General features: G+C 40.9%; 1 protein-coding gene and 1 long non-coding RNA gene across 5 annotated transcripts in view; one reads left to right on the top strand and one right to left on the bottom strand.

The window, feature by feature from the left end:
• Nucleotides 1-15,615, bottom strand: part of AHCYL2 (adenosylhomocysteinase like 2) — a 217,336-nt gene that overhangs the window by 58,824 nt on the left and 142,897 nt on the right. The window contains exons 1-2 of one of the 4 annotated variants that reach the window (XM_033194897.1): nt 4,787-4,802; nt 4,404-4,485 (exon numbers count right to left, since the gene is read on the bottom strand). The exons of 2 other annotated variants lie outside the window; for them this stretch is intronic. In XM_033194897.1, the coding sequence (XP_033050788.1) occupies nt 4,404-4,460 (57 nt within the window). In that variant the 5' untranslated portion in view covers nt 4,461-4,485; nt 4,787-4,802. Of the gene's footprint in view, nt 1-4,403; nt 4,826-15,615 lie in introns of those variants that run through there. One more of the 4 variants, XM_033194899.1, reaches the window with a different exon arrangement.
• Nucleotides 920-4,937, top strand: LOC117073689. The gene is made up of 2 exons (XR_004433320.1): nt 920-1,563; nt 4,063-4,937. It is a non-coding gene; the product is annotated as an uncharacterized LOC117073689 (long non-coding RNA).

The raw sequence follows: 15,615 nt of genomic DNA on the forward strand, positions 1-15,615 counted from the left end.
GATTCTCTTGACTCTTCTTAACCAACCATTCTATCCTATCATGGCTATAACAATGGAGGCACGTTCACAGGCAGAAAAGTAAAGGTTATTTGAAAGGTCAGAGAATACAATGAGGTGATCCTTTCTTTTCTTTCTTTTTTTTTTTTTTGAGATGGAAGTTTCCCTCGTCTCCCAGGCTGGAGTGCAATGGTGCCATCTTGGCTCACTGCAACCTCCACCTATCGGGGTTCAAGTGATTCTCCTGCCTCAGCCTCCTGAGTAGCTGGGATTACAGAAGCACACCACCACGCCCGGCTAATTTTTTTTGTACTTTTTAGTAGAGATGGGGTTTCACCATATTGGCCAGGCTGGTCTCAAACTCCTGATCTCAGGTGATCCGTCTACCTCAGCCTCCCAAAGTGCTTCAATTACAGGCATGAGCCACCGCGCCCTGCCGAGGTGATCTTTCTTCACACCCAAAACAAGGTCTAAAGATAAGTGGGTCTAATTCTGATTTCCATAACCTAAGGCTTTAAGAGATAGGTAACATATTAAGAAAAACAGGATTCATGGAGAGGATAGAAAATCTATTTATCCTAAAGAGGTTCAGGGCAAGAGAAACCAATTAATTCCTTTTCAAGTACATAAATACTACAAAGGATATATCTGTGTCTCTACTTTCTAAGGTCTGTCATCATTTCTAAAATGGAGATAATCATTTCTACTTTGCTTATCTAAAATGTATGCTGAGATAATAAGATAATGTGAGAGGGTTTTGAAAACTACATATTGATATACAAGTCTAAAATATTAATATTTCTATTCTTTCAAATTAAATGTTCTTAACCTATATTCCATAGATGTCTAGAACCTCCTCCAACAGTATGCAAAATTTTGTATTTTTAATATCCTGGGGAGAGAGCCCATAGTTTTCATCAGTTTTTCAAATGGCTTTCTGTTTTAAACACCAATCCTGACCTAGAGTTATAGTCAAGCTACCTCCAACCACCATTTATCAGATACTTTGGAGGTTTTTGTCTCTACTTCCAAGTAGATATGGTTCAGATATTCCTCAAAATACCTCTCTCTTCCAAGCCAAATGAGTGGCTTGAACTAGCTCTTTACCTATGAAAAGGATTACTTCTAGCCAAAAGAATATTGGGCAGCAAGCTGGCTGGGTACTCAAGAAAGTCAATCAACCAGATTTCCTATGGAAAAGTACAGAGAACTGGAGTGGGAGGAGGAGGAAATATTAAAATGTAGAAACATAGAAAAAGTTATTGCTGATCTCCATGCATGTTAGTCGAGGTTAGTACCAGAAGGGACCTAAGATCTCTTAGGGGAAGTAAAACACATTAATAAAGACAATCTTTAAAACGATGTGTTCCCCAACCTTTCAGCAGTAAAGCTGTCTGAACAAGGCTAAGAAAATCCTTCACATGAAAACAGCTGAGGAGCAGAGGCGCCAGGAGAAGTTTTCCAGTGATTGGTGGAACGTAACCTTGAAAGTCTACCTTGTCAGTTCTTGAGACTGGGGTTCTTCAGGCTTCATCCTGGCTTATTTCCCTGCTGGGAATCAGAGATGTGAGTACTGTCAGCTGTTATATGTAGTGTGAGTCCTATTCTCTGAGGGATATAAAGTCCCATTTTGCTGGTGATTTTTAATAAAAGGGAGATGTTGTAATATACCTTCTCTGCTAAATTTTTCTCCTGAAAGAAGATTTGAGAGGCTTCTCATATTTCCTTTGGTGGCAGGGATAGTTTCGGTGGACATTTCATTACACTAATATGTAAATGGGAACATGAGTAAGACACTTGTTAAAACTTTAACTTGAAACTTTGGCCCAACATGGGAGCTGGAGCAAGGGTTTTTTTCTTAGGGATTAAAAGACACTTTAACATTTCAAAAGTAAGGTTTGGAAATCCATAGGCAATACAATGGAGGGTGCTCAGAGGTTAGCTTTCTTGGCTAAGTGGCTATCAGTAGCAGCCTAATGAAGTACTTTCAGACCAAGTCAGGAGTCAATGACTTACGTGGTATCTGAAAGAAAGCCTCAAAAGTCTTTGGTAAGGAAAAGCTAGCAAATGAGACAATCGTGTTATTGAAGACTAGCCCCTCCCTATTCCTTTTTATTGCTGTTCAAAACACTGAGCAAAGGTATTTTCCTGCTATTTAAGAGACAGAGTGGCCAAGAAATTCCTGAGAGTAATACCTTATTAAAACAGAGCAGAGCTGTGCTTTTCTAAACTATTATTTTGTTTGTTTGTTTGTTTGTTTGTTTGTTTTGAGACGGAGTCTGGCTCTGTCGCCCAGGCTGGAGTGAGATGGTGGGATTTCGGCTCACTGCAAGCTCCGCCTCCCGGGTTCACACCATTCTCCTGCCTCAGCCTCCCGAGTAGCTGGGACTACAGGCGCCTGCCACCATGCCCCACTAATTTTTTGTATTTTTAATAGAGACAGGGTTTCACCGTGTTAGCCAGGATGGTCTCAATCTCCTGCCCTCGTGATCTGCCTGCCTCGGATTACAGGCGTGAGCCACTGCACCCGGCCACAAATTTATTTATTTATTTATTTATTTATTTATTTATTATTTATTTCCAACCAAGACACAGCACTACAGAGCTGTGTTTTCTTAAAGAGTGTTTTCTAAAAGTTGGGAAGCCTTAGATCATATCCCTTATGCAGTGGTCACACCAACTCCTTTAGGGCAGTTTTCCCTTTCACATAAGTGGAAAGAAGGTAAATAGGGTGAAAGTTCAGTAGGAGCTGCTACTGAACTTTGAGGGGATGTGCTAAGCTTGTAAGATGATGAGGACTATGACAGAGATAAGAATTACTATAAAACTTTGATTGATTCTGAGTTGGCACACTAATGTTCAGTAGAATTCTTCTGTAATATTCCTTTATAGAAATATCAAAGTTTGATACCTTCCCCTAAGAAAACCAAATTTCTTTTTCCCCCTTCTTGTTATCAGTGAGTAGCAAGAAATTCAAAAACACTCAACCCAATCAGAAGTATTAAATAAATCCTTCCATTAATTCTAAAACACTACATTACTTGGAATAAGCTTATAGATGGATAAGTTTTGTTTCCACAAAATGTTTTAAAATTGAACACAAGGCTGGATGTGGTGGCTCACACCTGTAATCCCAGCACTTTGGGTGGCCGAGTTGAGTGGATCACCTCAGGTCAGGAGTTCAAGACCAGCCTGGCCAACACGGTGAAACCCCGTCTCCACCAAAAATACAAAAATTACCCTGTGTGGTGGTGCACACCTGTAATCCCAGCTACTGGTGAGGCTGAGGCAGGAGAATCACTTGAACCCAGGAAGCGGAGGTTGCAGTGAGCTGAGATCATGCCACTGCACTCCAGCCTGGACAACAAAGCCAGACTCCATCTCAAAAAAAAAAAAAAAAAAACCTGAACATAATGTTCTGAAACAACATTAAGAACAGCAATAACCTCCCCCAAAACAATAAACAATAGTTGTAACAATGAGTTGAAATGTAAGTTCCTCAGCGGGGCCTTTGCTAGGCCCACTATATATTCTATCTCATTATCAATAGTTATTTCTTCAAATCCATAATTCTGTAAACACTAAAAAGAACCTGAAATATGTTTTAGAGAGTCTAACTAGTTTTCCATAGTGGGGAAACACAAACCTGTAAACATAAACCTGTATAGGTTGTAAGAAATCAGGCTAAATCTAGAAGAAACTATTTAGAAACATAAGGATGGTTATTGTTTTTAAATTAAAAGTTGAAATTCAATCCAATATAATATGTTTATATGCTAGTTCTTATGAACAAATAAGTCCTTATTATCATTATAATAAAACTACCGATCAGGCAAATATGGTATTCTGAAGAACTGTACCAAGAGGGCTACAGTTCCTGCCTTAGAGAAATGTATATGTAAAGGATAGCTGGGGGGAAATTGGGAAATGTGACTGAAGGGACAAATACAGGCGGGGGGGGGAGGGGGGGGGAATGTTTGAAATCTTCTCAGACTTGAGAGAGCACCATTTCTGTAAGTTCTGTTTTTGTTTTTTCTCATCATTGTTCTTTTTCTTTACCCCCAGAGAAACAAATGAAGCGCCAGGTTGAAAACAGAAGTGCAAAACAGTCACAGGAAACACAACCCATACATCATACCAGCAGCCAGAGGAAAGCCCCCGCCCACCAGAGACAACCAGGCAACAAGCCCGGGCCAGGCAACTCTCACACCTTTCCCAGTTTCGCGGATAATTAAGAAACAGTGGTGACCTAGTACCTAGGAACTAATCAGAACTCAGAGTCATAACTTTTTCCAACCACGGATCTTGGTAGGAGCTTCTTACAGGTGATCCTTGTCACCCGGCAAAAATGGTTGCCTCTCATTATCAAGAAATAGAAGGAGAAACAAAACGACCAGAGAACTCACCATCCACTCAGGCATGTGAAAAGCTGAGGTGCCCTCATTACCGTCCCACTTCTCCATAGTGCAGGCTTGGGTAAGATATGTCCTGAAGCAAAAGGGAAAGCTGGTTTGGAAATACCGGGGTTATCTGAGTGCCCCAAAGCAGACCCAACCCTAGTGAGATTCAGAAGTTCACAGTGGCTAGAGAAGCTGCATCCCTTTTCACAGCAGCCTCCGATTCAAATCAAGAGCATTAGTCAACTGACTGACAACCCCTTACTGGCCGGCTTCAAAGCCTCTGTTTCTGATTTCAAAATCAGAGCTGATGCAAAGTGCTGCACCCAGGCACTGTGCTTCTCTTCTCACAGGGCACTCACTGTTTAATACTACCCAAACACTACCCGCACCTCCCCAGTGGGGACTTTCTGCAGCATTGGTTGGACTTCCTTCTTTCCCTGTGTGTGAGGCACTTAGGAATTCTCTCCCACCCTTCAGGACACGTCACTGGAGGTGCGGATACCAAGATCAATAAAGACCGAGGTAAGAAAGGCACTCCCATTTCTCAAGAGTTGCTTGATTTGGATCAGTAAACAGGCGTTTCCTTGAAATCAAGAGCTCCTAGGGCTTTCAAGTTTAAACAGCTATGCAGAAGCTCCCCATCTGCTCACACCAGGGGTCTGGCACCAAAATGTCACATATCTCAAGTTAGAGTCTTATTGCATGGGAGGTTCGGATGGAGCCTAGGAAGATCTTTTTCAAAATCAGAACTTCTTAGAAGCTCTAAGAAAGTTCTGGGACGACAGCTCCCTCTGCTGGCTCCCTGTGCTACATACACGAAGGCCTCAGGGCCCTCAGCTACAGACACAGGTGCTGACTGCAAAGTGGCTTCACTGAGGCTAGTCAGGAGCCACCACAGTGTAGGTTTAGAGGAGAGCCAGGGTTTCCAACCAAGACTAGTGCTGCCTCAAAGTCCCTAACCAATGCTGGATTTTACACCAGGTCTGGTTTCAGGAAGAAACAGGATGCCAGTGCAGTAGCCCTGTACACTGTCACATTAAAGGACCTCTGAAGTTGTTTCTGCTTTATGTCTCCATACCAACTGCCTCCTTGCTGCACACTTCAGAAGTTTGGAAATAAGACATAACTGGAAAGAAGGTAAGCTAGCCTATCTCACCTGCTTAGTTCATTCCTAGAGTATATTATCCAGTAAGAGTACATTATCCAGTAAGAGTACCACAGGTTTCAGGCACAAAGGAAGTCTAACAAGATATGCTTGCTTTGGTCCCTTTAAGGACCAGGACTCTTTACAGTGTTAATTCCCATTGAAGAGGATAGTTTCTCCACAGCTAACAGTGACAATATTATAATTATGATTATAGGTTCTGTGAAAGGAAAACATCTTGGGCCCCCAAAATCACTAAGCCAAAGGGAAAAGTCAAGCTGGACCTGCTTAGGGCAAACCTGCCTCCGATTCTATTCAAAATCACCCCTCTGCTCACTGAGATGAATGCACATCTGACTGCCTCCTTTGAAGAGGCTAATCAGAAACTCAAAAGAATGCAACCGTTTGTCTCTTATCTACCCATGACCTGGAAGCCCCCTTCCTGCTTCCAGATGTCTTGCCTTTCCAGACTGAACCAGTGTTCATCATACATATGTTGATTGATGTCTCCTGTCCCCCTAAAATGTATAAAACCAAACTGTGCTCTGACCACCTTGGGCACATGTCATTAGGACCGCCTGAGGCTGTGTCTTGAGTGCATATCCTCAACCTTGGCAAAATAAGCTTTCTAAATTAACCGAGACCTGTCTCAGATGTTTGGAGTTCACAGTTCATTTCCCTGTAAGGCCTTCACTAGTTAAGAGGTTGGTCCTTTGGATTTGGAATGGAGGGGAGGAAGGTAATATCTACGGAAGAGGTACTGTAAGATGCCAGAGAGGGCAGAATTCAAATGAATGGCCAAAGGTTTGACTGGAGAGAAAGGCAGGTGAAAATGGGGACTGTTGAACTAGGTGCATTCAGAGGTATCAAGGGATCACAGGGAGGGTGGAGAGCAGGGGTAGAAGTAAAGGAAGCTGTGGTCTTAGAGGAGCTATGGAGTGAGGCGATTTGAGCCATGTCAGGACAGAGGGTGATGAGATGCAGGGAAGATAAGGCCCACTGAAGCCAGAGTGTCAACTCTGATAAAGTCTTAGCTCCTAGTAACCTCTAGTTATTGTCCTCTGGTCTTCTTTTTAACCCAGAGAACTTCTTAAAATGAGAAGTCACATCTGTTGCCTAAATTGCCAATGGTGTATTTCATCTGTGCTTTAAACAACACAACACGTCTACAATCAAAATTATTGCTCCATCTTTCCTTTCCCACCCCCCTCCAAACAACACTTCTCCTCACTTTTCTATGTGTGTTTGTGATGCCACTGTCCTCAGGCAACCATATATGAAACCTCAGGCACCTTTGATTTTCCCCTTTTCCGTAGTCCCCAGAGCAATCAGTTGGATATTATTTCTGCGCCCTCCTCCACCAAACCTTTCGTCTATCCTTTTCTGTTCATTTTCACTCCTCTTAACCCTCTACAAATCCTTTCCCAGAAGACTATCCACTTCATATATATATATACACACACATATATATGTGTATATGTGTGTGTGTGTATAATGTGTATTTTTATTCTATCCTCCAGCTAGACTGTATTATCTGCTACTTCTTGAATGTAAACACTACAGTATGGTGACCATGAACAGTGGTTTTGGAATCAGAGTTAGGTTAGAATCCTGCCTCTACCACTTATTTGACCTCTCTATGTAACTCCAATTTCCAATTTGTATGGTGGAAATAATAAGTCACCTACCTAACAGGACTGATGCAAGGATTTTAAAAGTGTACATACTCTAAGGGGTTAGTTAATGGTAGCTCTTAATTATGTTGTTATTATGCTGTGTTCTTTCCCACCTCAATGCCTTTGCTCATGTCATTTTCTCAAATCGAAATGCATTCGTTTCTGCCTTCACTTCCATCATCTTCATTTTTTCAAATATTTAAAGGAATGATACTTCTACCATGAAACCTGACCTTAAAAAAGGAATCTCCCCTTCATCTAATACTGTTCTTTGGCTATATCACTATTCTCACCATTCCTCAAATTATAGTCCCTATGTATGTGTGTTACCCCTTGTTAGTCTCCATGCTCTTCAGCGGCTTAGCCTACTTTGATTTGCCTACAATACCTGGGATATAGTAGGTGCTTAGCAAATTACCGAATTTAAAATTTCTGTATGCTGTACGTATACTTTATTATACTTTGGGGGCAACTTGCATACTCTATTCAATATGTTTATGTCCATTTTATAGAAGAAGGAACACTGTTTTATATTTATAGGGGCTTAGTTATACTACTTACTATAGCTATATGACTTATTTGATGATAAGTCCTTAGTAGGGTTTTAGTCCTTAATTATATTATCTCTGCAGGAACATGTAATCCATTTTCCATTGCTTGATCTGCACCCATTGTAATACATTTTGATCTGCATTATAATGAAACTTTTGGAACAAATTAAGGCCAAAGGTCTATTTTATGGCTAGAGTGAAGCCCAACCCTTAGAATATTTCAGTGATAAGAAAATTACTAGATTATATTGATAGTGTAGGCTAGTGTGGTAATAACAACAATAATTTAAAAAGTAAAGGTAAAAGAAGCTGGGCGCAGTGGCTCACACCTGTAATCCCAGCACTTTGGGAAGCCGAGGCGGGCAGATCACCTGAAGTCAGGAGATCGAGTCCAGGCTGTCAACGTGGTGAAACCCTGTCTCTACTAAAAATACAAAAATTAGCCAGGTGCAGTGTCCCGCGCCTAAAATCCCAGTTACTCAGGAGGCTGAGGCAGGAGAATCACTTCAACTTGGGAGGAAGAGGTTGCAGTGAGCCGAGATCGTGCCACTGCACTCCAGCCTGGGTGACAGAGTGAGACTCCATCTCAAAAATAAAACAATTTTTTAAAGTTAAAAAAAATTTTTTTTTAAAGGTAAAAGAAAAAAATTAATATTCTATTCTATTCTATTCTATTCTAAACATAACAGGGTCTCACTGTGTCACCCAGGCTGAGGTGCAGTGATATGATCATTGCTTGACTTCCTAGGCTCAAGTGATCCTGCCACCTCAATCTCCTGAGTAGCTGAGACTACAGGTGTGCAACACCACACCCGGCAAATTTTTAAATTTTTTGTAGAGATAGGGGTCTCATTATGTTTCCCAGGCTTGTCTTGAACTCCCAGGAGTTCATCTCAAGTGATCCTCCCGCCTTGGCCTCCCAAAGTGCTGGGATTACAGACATGAGCTACCGTGCCCAGCCTATTTTCTCTATGTAATGATTTATTAAATAAATAGAAGATGACGATCTTCATGGTAGTGTTAAACCATAGAAGAAAATGACTTTTAGAGAAACAAGATTAAAAATAAAAGAATAGGCCAGGCATGGCAGCTCATGCCTGTAATCCCAGCACTTTCGGAGGCCGAGGTGGGTGGATCACCTAAGGCCAGGAGTTTGAGAACAGCCTGGCGAACATGGTGAAACCTGTCTCTACTAAAAACACAAAAATTAGCTGGGGGTGGTGGCGGGTGTCTGTAATCCCAGCTACTCAGGAGGCTGAGGCAGGGAGAATTGCTTGAACACGGGAGGCAGAGGTTGCGGTGAACGGACATTGTGCCACTGCTCTCCAGCCTGGGCAACACAGCAAAGACTCTATCTCCAATAAATAAATAAAAGAATAAACACAAGTGAAATACATCACTTTGGCAGGCTAAACTAAGTGTTGTTTTTAGTTATGACTTTTTTTGTTTCCTTACTGTAGGTTTTAACTAAAATAGACTATTTGAACACTGCAACCTCACTACATCTTTCTGCAACAATTCTGAAATGGAAATAAAATAGTAGCTATTACATTTGAGAACTGAAGGCCTATTAACTGACAAGGACTGTGTAAGGCATAAGGAATAGGTATAAGTACTAGTTATAAATTTGCTTCCAATATAATTCCACTTTACCATAATGTGCCTTAGAAGACAAACCTACAGCCAGGGCAGGAGTGAGACCACTGCATATGATTATATTACCCTTAACATGTAGGTGAGGAGTTGGCAACTTCAAAAAAAAAAGTTATGCAAACTGTATCGGCTCCTGCAGCTTTCTGTTGTAGTCAAATTCATAGAGACAGAAGGTAGAGCAGTGGTTACCAGGGGCTGGAGGGAAGGGAGAATCAGGAATTGTTGTTTAATGGGTATAGAGTCGCAGTTTGAGATAATGAAAAAGTTTTGGAGATGGATGGTGGTGATGGTTGCACAACAATGTGAATGCACTTAATGCCACTGAACTGTTTACTTAAAAATGGTTGGCCGGGCGCGGTGGCTCAAGCCTGTAATCCCAGCACTTTGGGAGGCCGAGACGGGCGGATCACGAGGTCAGGAGATCGAGACCATCCTGGCTAACACGGTGAAACCCCGTATCTACTAAAAAAATACAAAAAATTAGCCGGGCGAGATGGCGGGCACCTGTAGTCCCAGCTACTCGGGAGGCTGAGGCGAGAGAATGGCGTAAACCCGGGAGGCGGAGCTTGCAGTGAGCTGAGATCCGGCCACTGCACTCCAGCCTGGGCGACAGAGCGAGACTAAGTCTCAAAAAAAAAAAAAAAAATGGTTAAAGTGGTAAATCTTATGTACATTTACCACAATTTTTTTAAAGTGGTTGTACCGGTAATGGTAGTGGTGGTGGTAAGATACAGATGAAAACCACAATGTGACACCATTATCTAGAAAGGCTAAAACGACAGAGACCAAAGGATGTGAAGCAACTGGAATACTGATATCTTGCTGGTAGGAATATAAACTAGAACAAGTATTTTGGAAAATTGTTTGACATTATCTAGCTGAACATATGCATACCCCATAACCTAGCAGTTCCACTTCTAGATATATATCCAGTAGAAGTATTTTCATATGGGTACTGAAAGACATACAAGAATGATCACAGCAACATTAATTTTTATAGTCCCCATGCTGAAAACAACCAAAAAGTCCATAAACACAAAAAATGGATTCAATAAATTCTGGCCGTTCATGCAATGGGATACTTTCCCACAATACAAATAAAACTTCTAGTAAGTGCAAAAAACTTGGACAATTCTTAAAAATACAATAAGCAGGAAAAAAAAGACACTTAAGAATAAATATTTTATGATGTTTATATTGGTTTCAAAAATAGGCAGAACTGATCAGTGGTGATAAGAGTCAGGACAGAGATTACCTTTGGGGAGGAGTGAGGGTAACAACTGATAGGCCACCTATAAGAAGTCTCTAGGGTACTGGGAATGTTCTAGTTTCTTGTCTGTGTAGTGATTGCATAGGTTTGTTAACTTTTGAAATTTTATCAAGCTGTAACTTTTTTATTTGTGTACTTTTGTAACTAAGTTATGCTTCAATAAAAAGTTTATTTTAAAAAAGAATATAGCGAGAGTACATTTCTACATTCATTTAATGGCGTTATGTTTCATTATTTAACCCGCACCTCCAGCTCAGTGATAAAACTGAGGGCCTGGAATGCAAATTCCTTCCCACTCTTATTCTTGTTGTTTTGAAGTTTAAGAACAAGTTTTCAACTTTAAGCTTGACTTCTCTTTGACAACACCTTTAGCTAGAGGTGCTAACTATGCAGCAAACTGAACCCTGACCTAAGTGGAGCTCTAATTAGCTGGGACAGGGAAATTGAGAATTTAAGTCCATACTCCACTCCTGGATTCTACAGGTCTTAACAGGGAGTAGAGAAGGTAGCTTGGTGACTGCTTTAGAATACTGTAATCTTTGTATTACTTAATTGTTTATTTGAGAAACACTGGATTAGTCAGTGGCAAGGAGGTACATTTAGTTTATACTAAGCATAATTTTGTTATACTGATGTTTCCATTTATAGTTTTGTTAATTTTTACTCATACCCTGTTATCTTTTCCTTCCTTTTACTCTTCAGGTACCTGTTCTATATTTAATTCATTTTAGGCTTTGCCCTGAGCTAGCTAGCTATTCTTTTTTTTTTTTTTTGAGATGGAGTTTTGCTCTTGTTGCCCAGGCTGGAGTGCAATAGCATGATCTTGGCTCACTGCAACCTCTGCCTCCTGGGTTCAAGTGATTCTCCTGCCTCAGCCTTCCTGAGTAGCTGGGATTACAGGCATGTACCACCACACTTGGCTAATTTTATATTTTTAGTAGAGACGGAGTTTCTCCATTTTGGTCAGGCTGGTCTTGAACTCCCGACCTCAGGTGATCTGCCCGCCTCAGCCTCCCAAAGTGCTGGGATTATAGGCAAGAGCCACCACGCCCAGTCACTATTCTTTAAATCATATATTCATCTAGCACATATTCATGGGTTGTTTACTGTGTTAGGGACTTGGAATACAAAAATAAGACATATAACTTCTGTCCTTAGATTGCTTGCAGTACTAGTGTGGAAAGAGACAAATGATCAATTATAGTATCAATGCTGACATGTACTGTGATAGAGATCAGTCTGGAGGATTATTCAGTAATTCGTGTAATTCTTAACCTAGACTAGGAACTAGAAATGTCTACTGAAGGAAATTACAGCTAATCTATAAATTCTGAAAGACGTGTGTGTGTGTGTGTGTGTGTGCACGCATATGCCTATGTGTGCTTTCGTTTAGAGTGGGACGGTAAGGGAATGTAGAGAGCCAAGGCTCCAGAGATATGCAGAGGCCAAGTCATGAAAGGTCTTGTATGTCATCATGCTAAGGAGTTTGGATTTCATTTTGAGGACAGTAAGGAGTAACTGGAGTGATATAAACAAGGAAGTGATATCGCATGTATAAATGGAATTATCTAGGTAGACTTTTACTTCTCAGAGTGGTGTCCCAGCCGTACTGTCATCATCTGAGAGCTGTTCAAAATGTAGAATTTTGGGACCTACTCCAGACTTTCTAAATCAGAATGGGCATTTTAACAAGATCTTCACATGATTTATATGCACATTCAAATTTGAAAAGCACTGATTCAGACAGATCATGATGATGGTCAGGCTTTATACAGCTGGTCTGAAGAAGATAGGACAGATTGCAAGAGATACTACGGAGCACATGTTCTTCCCTCTATTTGGAATACTCTTCTCAAATCCCCTCCAACACATACCAGGTAACTCCTGCTTATCCTTTACCTTTCTCCTTAAATGGAGCTTCTCTGATGCCAATACACATAATTGGTGCCCTTGCCATATAATCCCATGTGCTTATATTATCATTTCTCACACTTTTTTTTTTTTTTTTTTTTTTTTTTTTTTGAGACGGAGTCTCGCTCTGTCACCCAGGCTGGAGTGCAGTGGCGCGATCTCGGCTCACTGCAAGCTCCGCCTCCCGGGTTTACGCCATTCTCCTGCCTCAGCCTCCCGAGTAGCTGGGACTACAGGCGCCCGCCATCTCGCCCGGCTAATTTTTTGTATTTTTTTAGTAGAGACGGGGTTTCACCGTGTTAGCCAGGATGGTCTCGATCTCCTGACCTCGTGATCCACCCGTCTCGGCCTCCCAAAGTGCTGGGATTACAGGCTTGAGCCACCGCGCCCGGCCCATTTCTCACACTTTTATGTACTTATTTAATTGCCTCTCTCCTTATACTCTAAGCACCACAAAGACAAATGTGGTACTTGGCACATGGTAGGCACCCAATAAATATTTGTGATTTGACTAATGAATTCATCATGTATAAGAATAAAAAATGGATTTAAATGAATGAATTCATCACGTATAAGAAGAGAAAATGGATTTGGGTATGTTGGAGAGAAGGATGTACATGCTATAATTGTTAACAATAATAGTTATTTTATATATGTGTGTGTGTTTATTTATTTTTGGACACCCAGTCTTGTTCTCTCTCTCAGACAGAGTGCAGTGGCATGATCATAGATCACTGTAACTTCAAACTCCTGGGCTCAATCCTCCCATCTCAGCCTCCCTGGTAGCCAGGACTATAGGCGCACACTACTATGTTAGGCTAATTTTTTTTTTTTAAGAGATGGGGTTTTGCTATGTTGCTCAGACTGAATAATAGTAAATTTTAAATAGCACTAATAAGTTCCAGGTAGTAAGTGCTTTATCCACATTAATTTATTTGATTATCCCAGTAATCCTATAGGATACTCAATATCCCTATTTTACAGATGAGAAAACTGAAGCACAAAAAGGATAAGTAATTTGCCTAAGGTTATGTTATTGTAAGAAGTGAGGTTCAAACCAGGCAGTTGAGTACCGCTCTGCTGTATCTAGTTTTGGACAAAATAGCTTCCTGGTGCTTAATGTTTTATATGTATTAGTTATTTAATCTTTATAAAAACAATGTATAGAAGATACTATTATTCTGATTTACAGACAAAGAAACAAAGGTTCAAAAAGGTTGTGTAGCCTGAGGATACACAGCTAGTAAGTGACGAAACTGGCCTTCAAACCCAAGTCTATTCAACTTTAGAAGCCTATAGTCTTTACCTGTAATGATGATGCTTCCATGTTGAGTCAAAAAAAAATACCTGTGAGGTATGAATTTTAGATTACTGAGGAACTGAGAAGTAAGATACCTAACATCATTTAGGTTGTGAGATAGGGAGAAGGGCTCAATAATGCCAGTGTCTGTGGTAGCACTGGCATTTTGAGTTTGAAGGAGTAAGGGAGATTTAAGGTCCAGCAATTCCAGTCAGTCATACTTGACCACATTGAGCTTTGAACTCAGGTGGTTAGGAACTTTAGCCTCCATAATAAACTGAAACTTAAGTGACTAAGGAATGGTTATTGGTTTTTTTGTTTTGTTTTGTTTTGGTCTCAGAGAAACCAAATGGATTGGAAATACTCAGTGTCAGAACTGGAAGGAACCAGTTCTAACCTTCCATAGTTCACTCTTCCTTACTTCCTCTCCTTTTATGATAAGGAGATTGAAGAAGGGTAATTAGGTGATTTGCCAAAGTCCAATAAAAGAAAGCCAGGAAAAGAAGACAAGGTCACATTCTTGTATTCCTTGCCCTGTGCCTTATCTCTAGGTTCCAGATTCATCACCTTTTGATTAAAACTGTTCTGCCATTGTAGTAACATCTTCACTGCCTGGTTGTGTTTTAGCTTTGAGCCCTGAAAAGATTAACTTTTTGTCCCTTTCCCTTTGGCCCTAAGCACACACTCACTGACTTCAGATCATCCAGCAGGCCGTATGCTCTCATGCCCTCACTGATGATGATACTATCGAGTCATCACTTGTGGGAATACAACTGGCACAGAGGAGTTTGAGCTGTTTTTGGAGTTAAGATGCTTCTGAGCTGTTCACATACTTGGTCAATTTTTGTAACTCTTATAGGTGGAACCATACAATCTATCTGTCCTTTTGTGACTGACATTTCACTTAGCATAATGTTCTCAAGGATCCTCCATGTTGTAGCATATATCAGAATTTCATTCCTTTTTAAAGCTGAATAATATTCCATTTTATGTCTATACCACATTTTGTTTATCCATTCATCTGTTGATGGACATTTGTGTTGTTTCCAGCTTTTGGCTATTGTGAACAGTGCTGGTATCAACAGTGATGTGCAAATATCTATTTGAGGCCCCGCATTCAATTCTTTTTTTTTTTTTTTTTTTTTTGAGACAGAGTCTTGCTCAGTCGCCCCAGGCTGGAGTGCAGTGGCACAATCTTGGCTCACCTCAAGCTCCGCCTCCCGGGTTCACACCATTCTCCTGCCTCAGCCTCCCAAGTAGCTGGGACTATAGGCGCCCGCCACAATGGTCTGCTAATTTTTTTTATTTTTAGTAGAGACGGGGTTTCACCATGTTAGCCAGGATGGTCTTGATCTCCTGACCTCGTGATCCACCCGCCTCGGCCTCCCAAAGTGCTGGGATTACAGGCGTGAGCCATCACGCCTGGCCCACCAAGCACATTTTTATATGCTTATTGGCTATTTGGACATCCTCTTACGTGAAGAGTCTTTTAAGTCTTTTGCCTGTTTTTCTATTGGGTTGTCAGTCTTTCCTTTACTGATTTGTATGAGTTATTTATATATTCTGATTTTGAGTTCTTTGCAGTTATAAATCTTGCAAACAACTTCTCTCCCTCTGTGGCTTGCTTTCCCACTCTTATTAATAAAAAACATTTTCTTTTTTTTTTTGAGACAGAGTCTCGCTCTGTCGCCCAGGCTGGAGTGCAGTGGCCGG

Source organism: Trachypithecus francoisi, unplaced genomic scaffold (assembly GCF_009764315.1).
Source record: "Trachypithecus francoisi isolate TF-2019V2 unplaced genomic scaffold, Tfra_2.0 Lachesis_group4, whole genome shotgun sequence".
Taxonomy (NCBI): domain Eukaryota; kingdom Metazoa; phylum Chordata; class Mammalia; order Primates; family Cercopithecidae; genus Trachypithecus; species Trachypithecus francoisi.